The sequence below is a fragment of the Pararge aegeria genome, chromosome 6 (assembly GCF_905163445.1).
Source record: "Pararge aegeria chromosome 6, ilParAegt1.1, whole genome shotgun sequence".
NCBI classification, from domain to species: domain Eukaryota; kingdom Metazoa; phylum Arthropoda; class Insecta; order Lepidoptera; family Nymphalidae; genus Pararge; species Pararge aegeria.
In genome coordinates, this window is record NC_053185.1 from 7,886,695 (window position 1) to 7,905,384 (window position 18,690).

The 18,690-nt window shown below is 36.3% G+C and overlaps 1 protein-coding gene across 9 annotated transcripts in view; it reads left to right on the forward strand.

Annotated features, from left to right (window-relative positions):
- Window positions 1-18,690, forward strand: part of LOC120624743 (NAD(+) hydrolase sarm1) — a 92,088-nt gene that overhangs the window by 70,257 nt on the left and 3,141 nt on the right. For 8 of the 9 annotated variants that reach the window (XM_039891436.1, XM_039891437.1, XM_039891438.1 and 5 more), the window contains 7 exons: window positions 5,817-5,972; window positions 13,066-13,226; window positions 13,541-13,985; window positions 15,104-15,349; window positions 15,555-16,876; window positions 17,048-17,283; window positions 18,357-18,643. In XM_039891436.1, the coding sequence (XP_039747370.1) occupies window positions 5,817-5,972; window positions 13,066-13,226; window positions 13,541-13,985; window positions 15,104-15,349; window positions 15,555-16,876; window positions 17,048-17,283; window positions 18,357-18,643 (2,853 nt within the window). Of the gene's footprint in view, window positions 1-5,816; window positions 5,973-12,785; window positions 12,957-13,065; window positions 13,227-13,540; window positions 13,986-15,103; window positions 15,350-15,554; window positions 16,877-17,047; window positions 17,284-18,356; window positions 18,644-18,690 lie in introns of those variants that run through there. The other variant, XM_039891444.1, reaches the window with a different exon arrangement.

Below are 18,690 nucleotides of genomic sequence, written 5' to 3' on the forward strand. Positions count from 1 at the left end.
TATGAGCTCAAAAAATATCAAGTATGTAGTTTTGATTATAACCACTGAATTGACGGACAAAATCGTGCTAGGAGATCGATCCAAGAGTCACATGATGGTGGATTGTGGAAATTAACATAATTCCTTTGCCTAGCAGTGGACTTCCAACAAAAACCGATCAAGGAACAGAATTTGGTAGATTAGCCAAGGCACCGGCCAGCCCTATAATACGGAACAAATTGAATATATTTCTAAACTTCAGTGACTTAGTGGAGGAAAGTGTCGCTTCAGTTGGACCGTCTCACATTTAATCTGTTAACCAACATTGGTATCTGAAGAAACAACTATAAAACGGAGTCCAAATGTTCTCAAACTATGCTCTACACAACAACTTGAATTGCCGAGCATAAATAATATCAATTGCATTTACCAGTTGTTTTCCAAACAACATGATGTTCTGAAAGTGACGTGACCGATCTAACGTAACCTATGAAGGTCCCTGGAACTGTGACGACATTTCAAACAACCATGAATCACGCTTGTCTGCAATTGACCCGTTTTGATTTGATCTCGGATCTTGGCTTTTTTGCTTCAGCAAGTATTACTCATCATTGACTCAGGGTATCAATGAAATGTTATATAATCGGCGCTATACGGTACGCGAGCCACACTAGATTATACAAGTCGATTGTTTTATAAAAACTGAACTAAATTTTAATTCTATATTGTGTTAATGTTTGATATAATCAGTCATATGCAGATTGAATTCAGTATTGTGGTAAAATTTTCTGTCTACATTGATTGGCGATTTACTTGCAAATTGCGCAAAACATACCACGGCATGCTGTAAAACAATGCGATGAAATTCGCAATTGAATATTACCAAAAAAGCAGTGGTCTCTGCAGAAGTTCAAGGAATATTGCAAAGGAAACTGTTCTTCTTAAGGTTTCGTAAGATTGTTCTCGACATAACATCTAAGCAAATCCACCTAGCAAGAATAAATTAACCAAAACACGCATAGAAATTTACATATTTATAGTATCCTAAAGATTCATTGGCAATCATGATAGCCGCAACATACTTAAGCGATGTGTTGATTTGTGTTTAATAAAGATAATAAATAGTTTCGTTTTGCTATGACGCGCTGTCGGCGCTCTGCGGGCTATGACATCAGCTGAACGTAACGTCAGGCCGCGTCATACGCATCTTCAACGGATTCTCCGTACCATTCAGTCAGCGTCTTGTCATAAACCTATTAACATATAAATATTACATTATCTTTACGATTGCGAAATCGATATCTTAATACAATTTGAGCGATGATCTCAATTTTTGGCGTCATATTTCGTAATAATTTCTTTACATGTTTTGATTTATAACTGAGCTTTGTTAATCGTTTACGCACGACGAGTGTCTTTTGTGTAGTTATTGATTAAGGGCCTTTGTGCAGCTGCTGCATGCTGTTGGGTTCATAGGGCTGTCACGTCTTTCCAGAATTTAGAATTCAATCTCAAAAACGTTTCTTTTAACTAGAATTTTCTGTTAACTGTGTCTGCGTAGAGTTCAACAACCTTTATCTTTGTGAAACTTAGTTTTTTAGGTAAAATAATAATAGAACAAGGCAGCCCTACTTTTAAGTCTCAAAGCGTCTTCTAGTCTCGATTCGTGTAGGCGGTAAAATCAGTATTCGAAGTGCAACTCTTCGTGTGCTACAGTCAAGCGCGTGAGCCGTATTTCTGATTGGTATAATCACCGGAGTACCCAATGACTCATGCATAGATAAAACATTACACCAGTGAGGTTCCTTTGACCCTATTCAATAGTTTCACTTACGTGCTGCATATTGTCCTTGCGCTGAATTGTAAACCAGTTCCCAGAAAACAATAAAACAGCTATATGGGCCTGAAGGTTATATCTATTGGAACTGAGTACCTACATTCGTATTATTGATGTAACACAAGCAATGTAAACTTTCTTCGTTGAGAAACTATCAACATGCTGGTGCAACGAGGGTAATCGGTCACAAATCAATCAGTGACTAACTCAAAAACGCTCAGCCTTTTAACGTTAACGTTGGACTTAAAAATCTGAAATTTTGCAAAAAGGTTGCATGAGCTATAAGGACGAAAGATATCTTATATCCGTAACTTTAATTATTAATACTTCGCATTATAATCTCTAATAACTATTTATATGGTTTTCGACTGTTTCCCCGGAAATTGATAAAAAATTATGCGTTCCGGCGAGAGTTATATGTTACCGCTGGAAAATGACATCCCACAGAAAATCAGTAACGTATACGGACGACCGTCGTAGACGCGACCCTCGGTATTGTTCATAAAAGTGCCTCAAATATCAAAAATAAAAAAAAAACTATACACGGTTTTATTATCGTCTTACAACAGTGACCCAGTTAATGTGTGCATTGTCTGCTGTTTATTGGTAAAAAAATAGCGGTGTCAATTCAATTAATTGCGATCGTTTCATGCAGCAAAACAAAACCTAATAAGTACTTAATTTCACCAGCTTCCTGATTTCTCTATTCAAACTAAACCTTTAATTTTAAAAATATTTTTTAATAGAAAAGCTAGTTAGTAAAGATAAGCTTTAAGGAAATAAAAAACGTCGCTTGTTGACAGATAGGTGTTATTACGCTATCTTTCAGTCGAGGGTTTCACACATGAAAGGAAACTGAGATAAGCATAGCTAGAAGCAATTTTTCGTTCTAAAACATCTACTGCGAATGCTCCGTTGTAGGCTCGGAGAGAAGTGCGTGTAGGCAGTGTATTTCTAAGGATCTGCACGGTTTTGCTTATAAAGAAAACTAGTTCGTTCCCCGACATATGTTACTTTTCAGAGTTAAGTTCGTTTTTGATTCGTTCGTTCGGTTAAATGGTAAAGGAAAACATTCTAAGGAATTTCGTTCGCCTGAGAGTTCCCCATAATGTTCCCAAGTAAAGTCTACCAATCCGCACGTGGCTGTCGTGGTGAATAACTGTCTAACGCCTTCGAATTCTAAGAGGAGAAGCTAAGGGACGTGTGAACCCTTTAGTGGGCCGGTAATGATGACTAGTAAATCCAGCGTAATCCTTTTCCTAAATTATATAATTGAGTTATTAGATATTATATTAAGAAAAACGTTGTTTAATATGAATGACTCAAAAATTATAAAACTTATCAAAGCGATTCTTGTAACTTATTGATTACGACTTGTATATAAGTACTGTACCAATTTATTTCACCGATACTGATTTATAATAACCCATCTGTTTGTTTGTGTGTAGGCTTCCTTAAAGCAATGTCAAAAGATCATCAACAGAATTTTTTTTTTACTCATATTCGCCACATACGTATTCAAAGAGTGTTAGTTTATAAACATGTTGAGAGTGTAACGGATAGTAGTGTAAGCATAATTTTTTATTTATATTTATTTCTTTTTTCTTACAGACATCTTTATTAAAATAATTATAAACAAAGCCTACGTACCAAAATAAAGCTAAATTGAATCTTAACTACTTCGATACCTCCGCAACGAATCATAGTACCAAAGATGCTGGCACTATTTTTTTTTCTCGTAGCTTTAGATTTAAGTTGGCGAACGAAGTTATCACCATCCCGTTACAATTATGTAAACAAATATGTATGAACGCTTCATAAGTGCCTGTGATAGGCCTACATGAATAAAGAAATTTTTGAATTTGAATTTATTGCCTCTTAATAGCCGATTAATTTTGTGGACTCGACAACCCCTTTTGATATATCTTAAAAAGAGCTCGAGCCCCTTTTCCGCACATTTCCAGAATATCTACCCGAAAAGGCACAAAAATGTTTCGACGTATTTATATTTGCGCCTCTTAGCCTGCTCGGCTCTGATGGCAGCCTGCCATGGAGGAGGTCGCCTAAATGTATGATGTAGAGTATCAACACTATTTATATTTCTAGTAAGATACATATTGTTTTATTTCTTTATCTGAAGGTGGGTGATTTAAAAGATCGTTGATTACATTAATAATATGATTGATTGAGAGTTCTACTCTGTGTTATGTTTTCCAACCATCGTTAAAATACTTTAAGTGGCTAAATAAATAGTAATAATAATAATTTCTAATTCATAAAATGGTGATATGGTAATAAAATAAGTGATTGATGACTTACTCCTACTAACTGAATTTCCTGAAATCCTTGGTGTTTTAATTTTTTAAGTGCTTAATGGAGAAAAAATATCAGGCATTTAGGTATCTTTACTTATCTCTGACTCTGTTAAAAACTAGCCAACTGATCTGCTTAGTTTAAAAGTCTATTTTCCGTCAGAAAAATAACAAAATTACTACTTAAATAATCTTAAAAGATGAAAGCTCTTCTACTAAGGCGCAGATTACACCTGTATGTTTTACGTAACTTAGTTACAGAAGTTCCTTGCGATCAATTTACTAATGAAAACAACTTTGTAAGCTAGTTATAGTCACTTACAAAGTTGTTACGTAAGCTGACGTAAGCTTTAAGTAACTATAACTAGCTTACTAACTAAGTTACCAAATTAAATCTTACAGGGGTGGTCGGCGCCTAAGGGCAATCCGTTGCTAAAGTATTTCAGGTCTTATGTACCTGCCTAACTTTCGCTATATCGTCATCTCATAATTACTAAGGCCTTCCGGGTCTTTGATTCCAGTCCAAGGAATGCCAATTGGCATAACTATATGACCTTATCAATACAAACTTACCCGCACACCTTTAGATTTGACTCACCCATCTCCATTCATCAAAAACGACGGCCGATTGGCGCAGTGGGCAGCGACCTGCTTTCTGAGTCCAAGGCCGTGGGTTGAATTCCCACAAATGGAAAATGTTTGTGTGATGAGCATGAATGTTTTTCAGTGTCTGGGTGTTTATATGTATATTATAAGTATTTATGTACGTTATTCATAAAAAAAATCATCAGTCACCTTAGTACCCATAACACAAGCTACGCTTACTTTGGGGCTAGATGGCGATGTGTGTATAGTCATAGTATCTTTATTTATCTTTATCAATATGTAGCCTTAAAGAGTCCACTGCTGGACTAAAGGCCTCTCGCAACGGAATGGTTTGCCCATAATCATTACGCTAGGCAGACGGGTTGGTGATCCTACAGTAGATGGTAGTAAGTAGAAGATTTTTAAAGGACGCTACTGCCCGACGCTCGTTCTCCGTTACGTTCCCTTAGTCGCCTCTAGGGTGTCGTACACCCTCGGGGTGTGGAGGGGTGGTAACAGTTGTATTCGAGCTGCCGTAAGCACACTGCACTTTTGTGTAACACCCATAAATTTCCTAATTTGGTTTATCTGCGCCCTTGCTTTTCTCTCTAGTTATGCGATTGTATCTACTCGTACGATTTATTTTTATAATATTACTAGCGTACCCAGCCCGCTTCGCCGGGCTAGATTTTGCTTTATTTTATTTAAACAAAATAAACTTATATCATTAAATTTTTAATTTAAGTCTCATAATATATTAAATCATTTATTTCTCTCCGTATTCATTATCTTCTATTCTCTTCTCGAGCGGGTGAAGATCATTATCTACATCCATGTACACCCAACAATAGAATATCATCATAGTAAATAAAAGCTGTATTTGACAGTTCAAAAATAGGAGTGCTCCGATCGTCACCAAACTTTACAGGATTACTCGCTAGGTCAATCCGGAGATTCCCTGAAAGTTTCATTCAAATCGGTCCAGCCGTTTCGGAGCCTATACGGAACATACCCACACACTTTCTGTTTTATATATATAATATAGATAGATAGATAGATTGATTTAATTTTATTTTAACAGTCTGTATTTGCCATTTTTTCAGATACCGGAGTTCAATTTGGATGGCAACAGCAGTCTAAAGCACAACGGCAGCGCCAAAGACTTGGCCTCCGTGATGGAGAACCTTAAGAAGAGCAGCCTCGCCTCGCGGCAGAATCAGAGCCTGAACACGCAGGTCACAAGCTCTTTAAAACAACAAGTATGTGCTTGTGCTTTGTTTGTATCTATGGAAAATCGAATTAATGGAACAGACTTAAAAAAACTTTTTTTTTTTTTCAATTAACAGCCCAATTATGGAGGAAAATTGTAGATTATTTAACGTCACGTTAGATGCAGTGGGTTGTTGAATGAAAGATTCTATGGGACAAGAATAATACAACTATACAGTTTGTTTTGAACGTGCAACTGCTAGTAGTAGTAGAATAGCTTTAATATAACTAGGAATGCAAATCACAATTAACAAAAATAAAATTTTTCGTACCATAAAAATAAAGGTTTAAAGCTACGACATTAAATTAGTAGGTTATTCTACTAGTCCAGCCTTTTAATTTCATTCCCATATTAGGGAGTTGTGATCTTTTAATTGCATACCGAAGAAGAAATGGGTCATTTCTACGTCGGGATTATAAAAACCGCTTATGAAAAGCGGATAACATTACAGCCCGCAGTTCCAATATTAAAACAATATTTATCAGCGTATACTTAATATTTATCAACGTATAAAGTTTTAGTAATTAGACGTATATAATATATATAAGCTACGATCATAAAAACCTTAAAATTAACGAAGTACATGTAAAAACAGGTAGTTGCAATTATTTTTGGCCGCTGTAAACTATGTTCACTTATTCGATCGTGTGAACGTTTACTAAAATTTATATGGCATCGAAAGAGTGCCATCTAGTTTTCACTAGTTGTACGGTTTTCCAGTATTGTAACTAGATGGCGGTCCTTTGATACCTTATACATCGTAGTTAACTTTTTTTATGCGATCGAATAAGTGAACGTAGGTAGCAAATCTTACACTTGGTACTAAGGTCGGCCAAAAGTTTGAAGACTACTTAGTAACATTTGGCGATTCTCTTCCAGCATATTGTTGATGATTTATTTATACGCAGGTATCAACTTTAAAAAAAAATATTGGATCTTTACAGTAAATGTAATGTAAAGGTACCGATATGTTTTACTTACACATACACTCACATCATTCACACACATACAAAGCAAACAGTAAAAAAATCTTCACATCTGTAACTCTTCACATCCGGCCATTTTATAGGTATAAGATGACAGATGTCACAAATAGTAATTATGTCATAAAAGTTCTATAATATATTGTGGCACTGCTTCTATGATACTAGAGCGATTTTGCTCTTAAGTTCTGCGTAGGAAATATTTATAAGTATAAATAAATCACAAAAAAACATTTAGCGGCAAGTTGCAGAACATTCGTCTCTACAACACTCAAGTTGATACTTTATGATGATTTTGATTGGTTTTGACGTGCGTAAAATCATGTATAGGTAAAGCCTGTTTATTCAGTATAAATGATTTAAGGTTTAAAAGATCAAGGCGAACTGGAGTCTCTGAGCAATAGAGTCATTAAAGCATAATCTTTAAAATGTTATTTTTAAACCAAAGCTTTGTAAATACCCGCATATTTATTAAACGCGCATGCATAATGCATTTGTCAAAGTAAACATTTTCTAAATCCAAATAGGCTTAAAGAAGACCCACGAATATCTACATGATGTTGATAAGTATATATACATAAAGTTAACCTATAAGGGTTTTAAACGCGCCTTGCTCTAGGAAGTGGCCCACACCAAACTTAGCCGGGATTTTTTTTAATTTCGAAAAGAAGCATGTTAATTATTTTCTATACTTACCATAAAACTATAAATATATTACTGTCACTACAAGTTATAAAACAAAGTCCCCCACCGCGTCCGTCTGACTGTCTGGGCGCGAAAAACTGTAAACTACCGGACGGATTTTCATACGGTTTTCATTTTTAAATTATTTGGTTAGGAAGGTTTTATTTTGCATTGTGGTTCTCTGCAAATTGTCGGAAAAATCATATTTTCTGAGAGCTTTACTGGCCTACGCCGCGTAAAAATAATGTTAGTACTATATGTTTAAAGCTATCTTCAAAAATAACTTTGAAAAGTTTGTTTTTATATCTGTTTGTAGCCATCTGTCGTATAAACTTTTGAACCGATCTTGAAAATTTCAAATTTGCCGGTAGCTTTCTTTCTTGATAAGGGTACGGGCACCACAGGGCATCTTTAATCAAGCTCGCGGGAAATTAGGAAATCTGAAGATTTCTGATCTTGGGATTTCTTTTAAATTCATTGCTTATCAAAATCGTCGCGGACGAAGTGCGGGCAACTGCTAGTAAATAAAATAAAGCAAATGCGCCGCACCGAGGCACCGAGCACAATATGGGATGAGTATACCTATTGTTAGAACTACTTGGAACAGTCGGCGCCGAGGTCAACGGAATCCGTAATTATTTGGGAACAAAGATTTTAGCATGCCTTTGTTTTCAAATTAACGTTGCAATTGGTGTAAGTATGAAATAATCCTTGATAATGTTTGCAAAAGCATTATGAGATCTCTTTCAGTTTTTAGTTAAATATTATCCTGTTCGAATTTTATTTTAGCTTTTTTAAATATTTTAGATATTGTGGATTCTGATTAAGATAAATCTGGTAGTAATTAATAAAATTTATAAAAATAAATAAGGCTGCGCTTACGAATGACCAGTGTTTGTAGGTATTTATTGGCATTGAGCCATAGAGCCAAAAGCAACGCGGGATGGCGTAACGTAACGTAGGACAAGCAATCTTTTGATATTCTGGCCCTTTGGTAATTTATTTATAATCCTATGAAGCGGGCATCGGAGTCAGTAGTTTTTCCTGACGTGGCTATACCTACTTCTACGTCAGATTACGCTACACGCCAGTTGTCCCGCGCCATCCATTACTGGCACTAGTATCCAAAATTAATTGACTTTTTTATTGCACATTGTCCTGGTAGGGAACACGGTGCTATCCTAAGGTGGCTTGTATAGCGGTGCTATATACCACGTCACCAATAACCTTGAACGCGCAAAACAAAAAAAAATGTATGCACTTTAAAATTTACAAGTTTGATATTTCCTCAAAGTGTAGTTAAAACACTATAATAGAATTAAATATATAGTTGGAAAATCCAAAAGTGCACGCCTCATAATCTCATTCATAACTATAAAATTGAGATTATTTGTAAATAACCCTTAACTAAAACTGAGACTAGATTTAATTATTTTGTAATCCGTGTCTCTCGCCTTAATTCTGTTTACAATGACACCGAAATTGGAATTGGAATTATATGGTAATATGAAAAGTGTACGTCGCAACTTAGTAGATAAACTGTTGCATACTAGGTAAACTTAATATTTAGTTATAGTTTGCTGTAATTTTGCTGGGTTCTATCAGGTACCCTTGTTTATATAAGACTTATCTGTGAAAACCTGTTATTAGTTTTAAGTCAATCAATTTGTTAACTATTTAGTATCTACAACTGTTGGTTTTCCAATTAAAGAAAAAAAAAAATAATAATTAAACTACATCTAATTATACCGTGAAAAGAAATAGGCTTCTATTCCTCAAAATACTGAAACCTATAAAAAAAAAACCAACTCGATAAGTGAAGTATTTCGCTCGTTATCGTGACCACAAGATACGGGATCCGCACATACAGACACACGGACGTCCAAGACAGAACTTTTTTAAACAATTTTTTTAATTAGTTTAAATAATAGAAAGAGATTTAAAAATATCATGAGTGTTAAAAATACTGTTTTTTCTCAACATTTGTCTATTTGTATTCATTTATAAAAGCAATAAAGAATTAAAAAAAGTTACACTTTAGTCTTCGCTTATGAGGCGTGCAATTACACATTGAAGCTGAAGAGCGGTTGATATGTGAGCTCTATCATCTGTCTAGTCTAGGCACTCCAGATTTTATCCCAGAATCCCCGAAAACACCCGCCGCAGTAACTTGTATATGGATTACGCTGTCTATTTATCAATGTCTCATGTTACCTAATAAGTATACGTCGGTATTCCTGCTAAAAGGCTTCTCAGGCAGGAAAACAGAAATCTCTTTATGATTACATTTATTACATGTTAAGTGGGATGTAGGTATAGACTTTTATGCAATTGGAGTTCATAGAATATCTCCATTCTTAACTTCATTACTGGAAATAATGCCAAATCTCCTGCATTGTAAGCATTGTTGATACCATTCATTAAATATGTTACTATCGTGTTGATACCATATAAGAATGAGAATATCGTGAACGTAGATTTGTTGGCCGTCTTGTCTTTGCCGCTTTGACATATTGAGACTCAATCAAGTATTGGATTTTTTCCAACGTCATAATATGTATGGCTCTTGTAAAACTAAGAAGAAGGAAACAATACCTCATTTAGACTTCGCCACATATCACACAATCTTGTCTAGTCAACTTGAAATTTAATTAAGTTAATTTAATAACATGGTAGGTACACCTGTAGCTAATGATGTGATCAGTACTGTTAACAGATTAAAAACCAAATCACTGTTTGGAACGTGTGTGAGATGGTCTTAAGACCAGAGGGGGTGCTTCTAAAGAAGTTCACGAGTTTTAATTAAATAATAAGTTATTTATTTCAAAGGGTTATGCTTATATTATGAGATATATCAATTTATTTTGACTTGATGGTGATACATCTCTCTACAAGCTTAAAAATAAGAACTATATATATATATATATACATTTTATTAGAAATAGTGGTTATTTCATGTATGTAATTAAAGTAAATTAGCATATACAAATATTAGTATAGTAAACTAGTATGATTGGCATTAACTTCTTAAAATAATCATTCTACGCTCGTCGTCTTCTCCCACACAAATGTAGAGTTGGTACAATAAGGACATCTCATTACATGTAGGTCCTACCTACCTATACGTATTTTATGTTCTTATTATGTATTTAAAAAAATCATGATATTAATATTTTATAATATTTTATTTTATTAAAATAAAACTATTATTGTTAAGTATTTTGCTGTAAGATTTACTTGTTCATGAAAAAAATAAAAACACAATAATAATTATGGATTATTGTCTGCTCACTGATTATTTTATTATTCTGTTCGATTAAGTAACCATAATAATAGACTTATTATTCTTACGAGAATACAGCCTATTATTTACTATAATCAAGTATTAAGGTAATTTGTTCAAATTATTCATTGAATTAACTACAAAGTGCAATTTGTGGTGCCTTTGTTTTAGACTTCATGTTATATATGCATATAAGAAATCCTTTTGGTTTGACTTAGTTTGTTTTTTCGTGTATCTTCTTCTTATTTCAGCAGAATTTTATTTCTGTAATTCGAAATTCGGAATTCGGAAGATGTATTTAATGCTTGGCCTGACTTATTGTAAATTTCATAAGATTAGATTGTAAAATGGTCCGAAATATCAAGGAGTACTTAACCTAGTAAAGGTTAAGAAAGGTATCAATTTCGAAAGGCTTCGTTTGCACACCGTACGACGATGCCCTACAAATGGTTTGTGTAAATGTACCTACACAAAGCGTCGGTTACGATTTTTGCATGATTAGTTATGAAATATTTATTAATGTCACTAGCAGTTGCCCGTGTTCTTCGTCCGCCTTTATAATGGTTTATCACAAAACACGTAGGAGCCGTTCGTTTTCCAGGGATAAAAAGAAGCCTTTGTTACTCCGTCCTTTCAAATACATGTATGCCAAAAATCAAGTTGATTGGTTGTTTAGCGTTAAGCAAGGACAAACAAACAAACAAACACACTTTCACATTTATGATATTTGTAATTTTTTTTAAGTTAAGGATAAAGAATATGGTGTACGACACGCGAGTTATTTCTGCGCTAATTACATTTTAGCTCATGATATACCTATATCATAGCAGTTGTTGTTATCTCAAAGATTAACATAAAAAAAAGTCAAGCTCAGCAAACTGGCTGTGGTAATTTAAATATTAGCTTTATGTTTTAAATATAAGTTCTTTTTAAATTAAATCATAGTTCATAATTTAATACAGAGTTCAATCCCCTGCACGAACCCAGAACTTTTCGGAGTTATGTGCGTTAATTTAAGCATTTAAAATATCAACTGCGAAGGAAAAGATCGTGAGGAAATCTGCATGCCTGAGACTTAAAAGATCTCCATAATGTTCTGATAGGTGTCCACCAACCCGCATTTTTCTGGTGGACTACAACCTTAACCCTTCTCATTCTGAGAGGAGAACCGTGTCCTGTGGTAGTGGGTTGATAATGACGATGTTAATAAACTTCCGCAAAGTAACGCCAGCATCTATCCAATAGTTCCCGTTGAGCTAGATATCAAGATTTAAGCTTAACACTAATACTATAATATTCAATTTACAATGTTGTGTGGGAATTCATGTTGTAATGTAAACACAGCTTATACCAGTCTGCTTAAACGTTGGCCGCAGGGTTCAAGGCCTGGTGTTGCATCTCACCCACGCCTGTTGAATCATTTGTATTGCTTCCCAATCGCGACATGACGCCTCTGCCAAAATTATGGCCATAATTTTTCTAGTCATTTTTTAATCCTAATAAATACCTCTCTCTTTTATTACAATTATCTTTGTTATTTAAAAGGTGAACAAGAAGTATCTATAATTATAATTTCATTCTGCATACCGTACTTCGTACCTAACTATGATTAGAAAAGCCATTTAAAATCAAGATCTTACTTAGTATTAAAAAAAACTCTTCACGAATAATTTGGATGATTGAGCCGTGACTGTTTGATGACAAAATTAGTTTTGAAGTAATATGAAATTATAAATAGACATTTATTTTTACACATTTCTATTCTCGTATTGATATAGGTATAAACTTGCTACTGGCTATATAATAGGTATAATTCGGCCGCAAGTGCGCCAAAACGCGTGACGCTCGTACGAACTTCTGTAACATTGGCACTGAACTCAACAGTCCTTGTCTAGATAACGACTGTGAACGACGAAGTGTATTATCAAGCCGAGTGTTAGTGGTTTTGTGATATTAAAAACAATAATCTGTGTAAATTTAACAACTTTTTAACCAATTTGAGGCCATCGACGGTACATTTAAGGTACTGGATTACTAATCTAAAAAGTGCATTATTTAGCAAGCGCCATGCGGCAGACAAAGAAAACTGCTTTTGTTTTATTTGCAATTATAGCGTTTCTGTTTGTTTACAGATGGTGTCTAGCACTACATCCAGCAGCGCTGTCACGAGCCAAAGGGTCCAAAGCTCGTCGCAGCGCGCTAGTTCTATGAAGTCGGACCTTACTGAACTGAAAAGCTCAATTTCGGAAATGAAAACGCTTAGCAACTCCGCCGCTTTGAACTTCGGACAAAGGTGATTCATTCTGCTCATTATTTTTGTATTTCAGTTTATGTAATATTATAATTTTACATTGTTTTGTCAATGAGTATTAACGATAACACCGTTTCTGGCCCACCTGAGCGGCCTTGGCTCAAAGCCAATTCTCCTCCGCTGATGTTCTCCGCTCCACGTATGTAGTTTAATGCCGGCAAACAATAGAAACAGTAGCGTTCCCGTGAAACGAATTCTAATAATTCCAAAATTTCTAATGTTTTAAAAGTACTCAATCATTATAATTAATTGTGAAACGAAGCAACATTCTAATTTGTTGGAAATAATCGTTGCAGATTGAGGAGCTCAATGGAGAATATAGTAGATCAGGATGAAAAGAAAGAAAGGCATATTCCCGACATACGCGACCTTAGTGACATGGGAGATATTGGAGACATGAGTGATATGAGTGATTTGGCCGGGGACGGCCCTTTAGTTACATTCCCAGAATCAGATACACCGCCACCTGACAAACAATGTATCTTAGCCCCAAACGCAGCAGCAGTAGGTTCTAATGCTGCAAACGAGCTGAAATATAGTGCTGCACGTATGACATCGGCCAGTTCCACGAGAGTCGTAACGGACGGTTACAGTGCATCAAAATCGGCCGCAAACAGCACAAGAATGCGACGATTGCAACATGGGGATATGCAATATGCAGAACACAGCGCTGCTGGGGCGTCTCACAGGTTACTGCAAGCAGAGGGCCTCACTGCTGAACAGAATGCAGCATATCACCAAGTAAGTATTTCTTTAACACGCGTTTTAAAAAATTAATTTACCTATAGTTATTATTATTCAAGACTCATAAACTTTGTAAATAGTTGTCTTAACTATTTAGGAATTGCCGAAAAACATAAAGTCTAGTATTCTGCCGCCAACAAGGCGCGCCGAAGGACGCGACCTCGCGTGACCGGGTTCGATCGATATCCTAGAATGACGTCTCACCAACGCGACGCTAAAGCGTTCAGTCGAGTTTAGCTCCTTGCCTTAATAACATTCAAGAGGTTGAAGATGTGAAAAAAAATCGCCGCAATATTATCAACGCATGTTAACCGCAGTATGGCCGCACGCTTAGTGGCATGGACGACCAGGATGCTGCGGCGCGGAGGATCGCCGGGGGCGGTGGGCTCATACTTTATCTACACGCGCTTATCGGAACGTTTACCGAACCATGCTTGTCTCAGTCAACGTTTGACTGTCGTGCGTGCGAGCATACGCGGAAGTTAGTTATTGCGCATGCGCGTTCACACGGGTACACGAATAGACTGCTTTAATTTTAGAAGCGGAATGTCTTCTGGTGGGGGTTCAGCCCCGTGGCCGGTACACAGAGGCGTCCTGTCGCGTTTTACCCCGAAGCCCTGTTATCCTTCGAAGAGAGTACGTTTTTCCGGAATATTTTACTCATCCGGCCTTCCATAACGTGACGTCTGTATACAAACTTTAAATATCGTCGAAAGCCCGCGAGTACCGCGCGATTGGCCTATATCCAATAGAAGCGATTCAGCATTCAATCCGAGCCGTGACGCGCACTGCTTTTGAATGTAAAAGTAGTTTTCATCCCGAGACGAACGAATATCCACCGCGCTCGATATCACAAATTCAATTTAAGAAAATTTAATCAAGAAATCATGTCTTCGAAACGACGGCCGAGACCTAATTTGCGTATCATTATTCCTGTAAATTTCCAAATATTTGTTTACCGTATCGTTGTGTTAAAAGTGCCAAATAAAAGTGATTTAGTGATAAGCATGGTGCCTGAGTCACGGTGGAAGTTTCCAAATTTAGAATGATGTGTCCATTATTTCCAAGATGAATTTTAATGTTGCTAAATTATTAAACGTTTTATTTGCTTTTAGGAAAAACGGTCGTTACAAGCGGGTGAAGTGACAGCACAAGAAGCGAATAATATGTCTGCCTCTAGCTCTCGATTGCAAACTGAAGCATTTAGTGCTGAAAAAAAGGCCATGGCTTCATCACAAGCAAGGCAGACTGTCACATCTAGCGGCATGTTTAGTCATAAAGAACACTCTAGCGTTGCACACTCCAATATGACTATTTCAAGCAAAAATTTAAGTTCAAAATCAACTTTACTGTCTTCACAGGTAAAATATTTCTTTGTTTTTTAATTAATGCAATTTTAGAGTTTTAAAATATTTTTTATACAATATTATTACCTAGTAGTTACATTACCCATTTATGAAACCAGCGGAGTTATGTTGCATATATACGTTAACCATCATTCGCTATGTGACGTAGGTGAGACTCTACTAAAACACTATTCATACCGTACACTTGCTTGTGTTTCAGATGAGTCAACTGTTAAACGGAACCGTGAAACCTGGCGATGAGGATCTATCGAACTTAACATTCGAAGATTTAGATAAGTTAGATGCAAATTCAAATCAAAAGGATGTCGAGTTAGCAATACAAAAATATTCATACAGAATGAATGCATTTATAGCAGCTATGAAGAGTAACCAAATAGACATGAAAAATGCGTGTGTACAATTTAACAAATTAAATGAAATGGTACGAAGAGCATGGGCGGTTCCAACATACGGTCACGAGTTGGGCTATTCCTTATGCAATACACTACGAACCTCTGGTGGTCTGGATATCTTAATGGCAAACTGCTTGGAATCAAATAATCCAGATTTACAGTTTTGTTCCGCGAAATTACTTGAGCAATGCCTTACGACAGAAAATAGGGCACACGTTGTGGAAAACGGACTCGAAAAGGTTGTTAATGTCGCTTGTGTATGTACAAAACACGCGAATTCTGTAGACCATGCAAGGATAGGTACTGGAATATTGGAACACCTGTTTAAACATAGTGAAGGCACGTGTAGTGATGTCATTAAGCTTGGGGGCTTAGACGCAGTTTTATTCGAATGCAGAAAAAATGATATTGAAACTCTACGTCACTGTGCAACAGCTCTGGCTAATCTTTCACTGTACGGTGGAGCCGAAAACCAAGAAGCCATGATAAAAAGAAAAGTACCAATGTGGCTATTTCCTCTGGCTTTCCACAACGACGATAATATCAAGTATTATGCGTGTTTAGCCATTGCAGTTTTAGTAGCGAATAAAGAAATAGAAGCTGCCGTACTGAAATCTGGTACGTTGGATTTAGTAGAACCGTTTGTTACCTCGCACAACCCGTCCGAATTTGCCCGATCTAATTTGGCGCATGCTCATGGTCAAAGTAAAAACTGGTTACAACGGCTAGTCCCTGTGTTGAGCTCGAAAAGAGAAGAAGCTCGAAACCTGGCAGCATTCCATTTCTGTATGGAGGCTGGGATAAAGAAACAGCAAGGAAATACTGAAATATTTAGAGAAATAGGAGCGATTGAAACCTTGAAAAAAGTAGCTAGTTGCCCAAATGCAGTAGCATCAAAGTACGCTGCTCAAGCGTTAAGACTCATTGGTGAAGAAGTGCCACACAAACTGTCACAACAGGTCCCGCTTTGGTCAATAGAAGATGTACGAGAATGGGTGAAGCAAATAGGATTTTCAGAATATGCCACAAACTTTTACGAGAGTAGAGTTGATGGCGATTTACTATTACAAATAACGGAAGATAATCTCAAAGAAGACATAGGATTACATAATGGAATCAAACGTAAGAGGTACGGTGTTTTATAGTTATAAAGGTCTCTTGAGATATTTTAAAACTTAAATTTCAATTAACAACTATATTTATTTGAATGAACAACAACTGATGCAATTATGATAAAAACTACATTAAATAGTCATTTTATTAATCTCACGATTCCCGATAATAATAATGAAACTTACAGATTCACAAGAGAACTTCAACAATTAAAGAAAATGGCGGACTACAGTTCACGGGACACGGGAAGCCTAAATGAGTTTTTACAAAGCATGGGTCCAGAGTACACAATTTACACGTATTCAATGCTAAACGCTGGTGTTGACAAGGAATCAATAAGAGGATTAAGCGACGAACAGCTCGAAGTAGAATGCCGAATAGCTAACAGCATACATCGGTTGCGGATTTTAAATGCTATACGAGGTAAGATCAATGGCACGTTTGGAATAATATAAATTTCTCGTCAATAAACCACAGAATTAAGAACATATAACCTCTAATGTTCTTAACGGTTACAAGTTGGGAAAATGAGAAAAGTTTGTGAGCTAGCAAAATTCCGCGGTGAGAAGTTATCACTATTTTGGGACACAATACAATAATGGCTGAATGAGGATTTTGTATGTTCTTAATTCTGTACAATAAACAAACTGATGGGAAACTTAAATAATCTGTAAAAGTGTTTTAAATAATTAACAGACTATAATAACAGTTAACTGTCGAACAAATGCCTTTCCCAAGGGCTCTCCCCTTCCCTAAAATCACCAATCTGAACAGAAGGGTTGGTGATAGATAGGTAGATGTTAGTAGTTCTTTTTAATTTTTTTATACCACTACATGTTAATCTTGAGTGCAATCGCACCTTGTGTTGAGTGATGATGCAGTCTAAGATGCTAACGGGCTAACCTGTGCGGGGTATGGAAGTTATATCAAACCCATACACCTAATCGGTTTCTACGCGACATACCGGAACGCTAAATCGATTAGCGGCACGTTTTTGTAACTGGCCACGGCCGTAGCCACCCACATACAAAAACTTACACAGAGGACTTTCTTTTTCGGATGGACACTTGCGATAACCAACTGAAGTTTGCTACGGCGTCACGGGGGGTCACACAGATGACGCTGCTGCCCGATCTTATAAATAAATAATAAATATACTACGATAATACACATCGCTATCTAGCCCCAAAGTAAGCGTAGCTTGTTTTATGGGTACTAAGATATCTGATGAATATTTTAATGAATATAAATACACATAAATACTTATAATATACAGATAAACACCCAGCACTGAAAAACATTCATGTTCATCACACACACATTTTTCCAGTTGTGGGAATCGAACCCACGGCCTTGGATGCGGAAAGCATTTATATATTATAGTCCCTTAGTCGCCTCGTTTGACACTCGCGGGAAGAGGGGTGGTGATAACTGTATTTTGATCTGCCGTCACTAAAACGTAATTATTATTTTTTTAATCCTAAGTTGTTTTGCAGCGTACGACAATCTGCTCAGCAAAGGCGATGAAAGTTTGGAAAAGAACTTAGATGTATTTGTGAGCTACAGAAGATCTAATGGTTCTCAGCTGGCGAGTTTATTAAAAGTTCACCTTCAAGTACGCGGCTTCACGGTTTTCATCGACGTGGAGAGATTAGAAGCAGGGAAGTTCGATAACAATCTGCTCAGGAGCATACGTCAAGCAAAACACTTTTTGCTCGTTCTCACTCCAAACGCTTTAGAAAGATGCAAGCACGACAACGAGCAAAAGGACTGGGTACATCGGGTAAGTTTCGAGTATTTTATTAACGGTTTATCAACCGGCAAACTGAC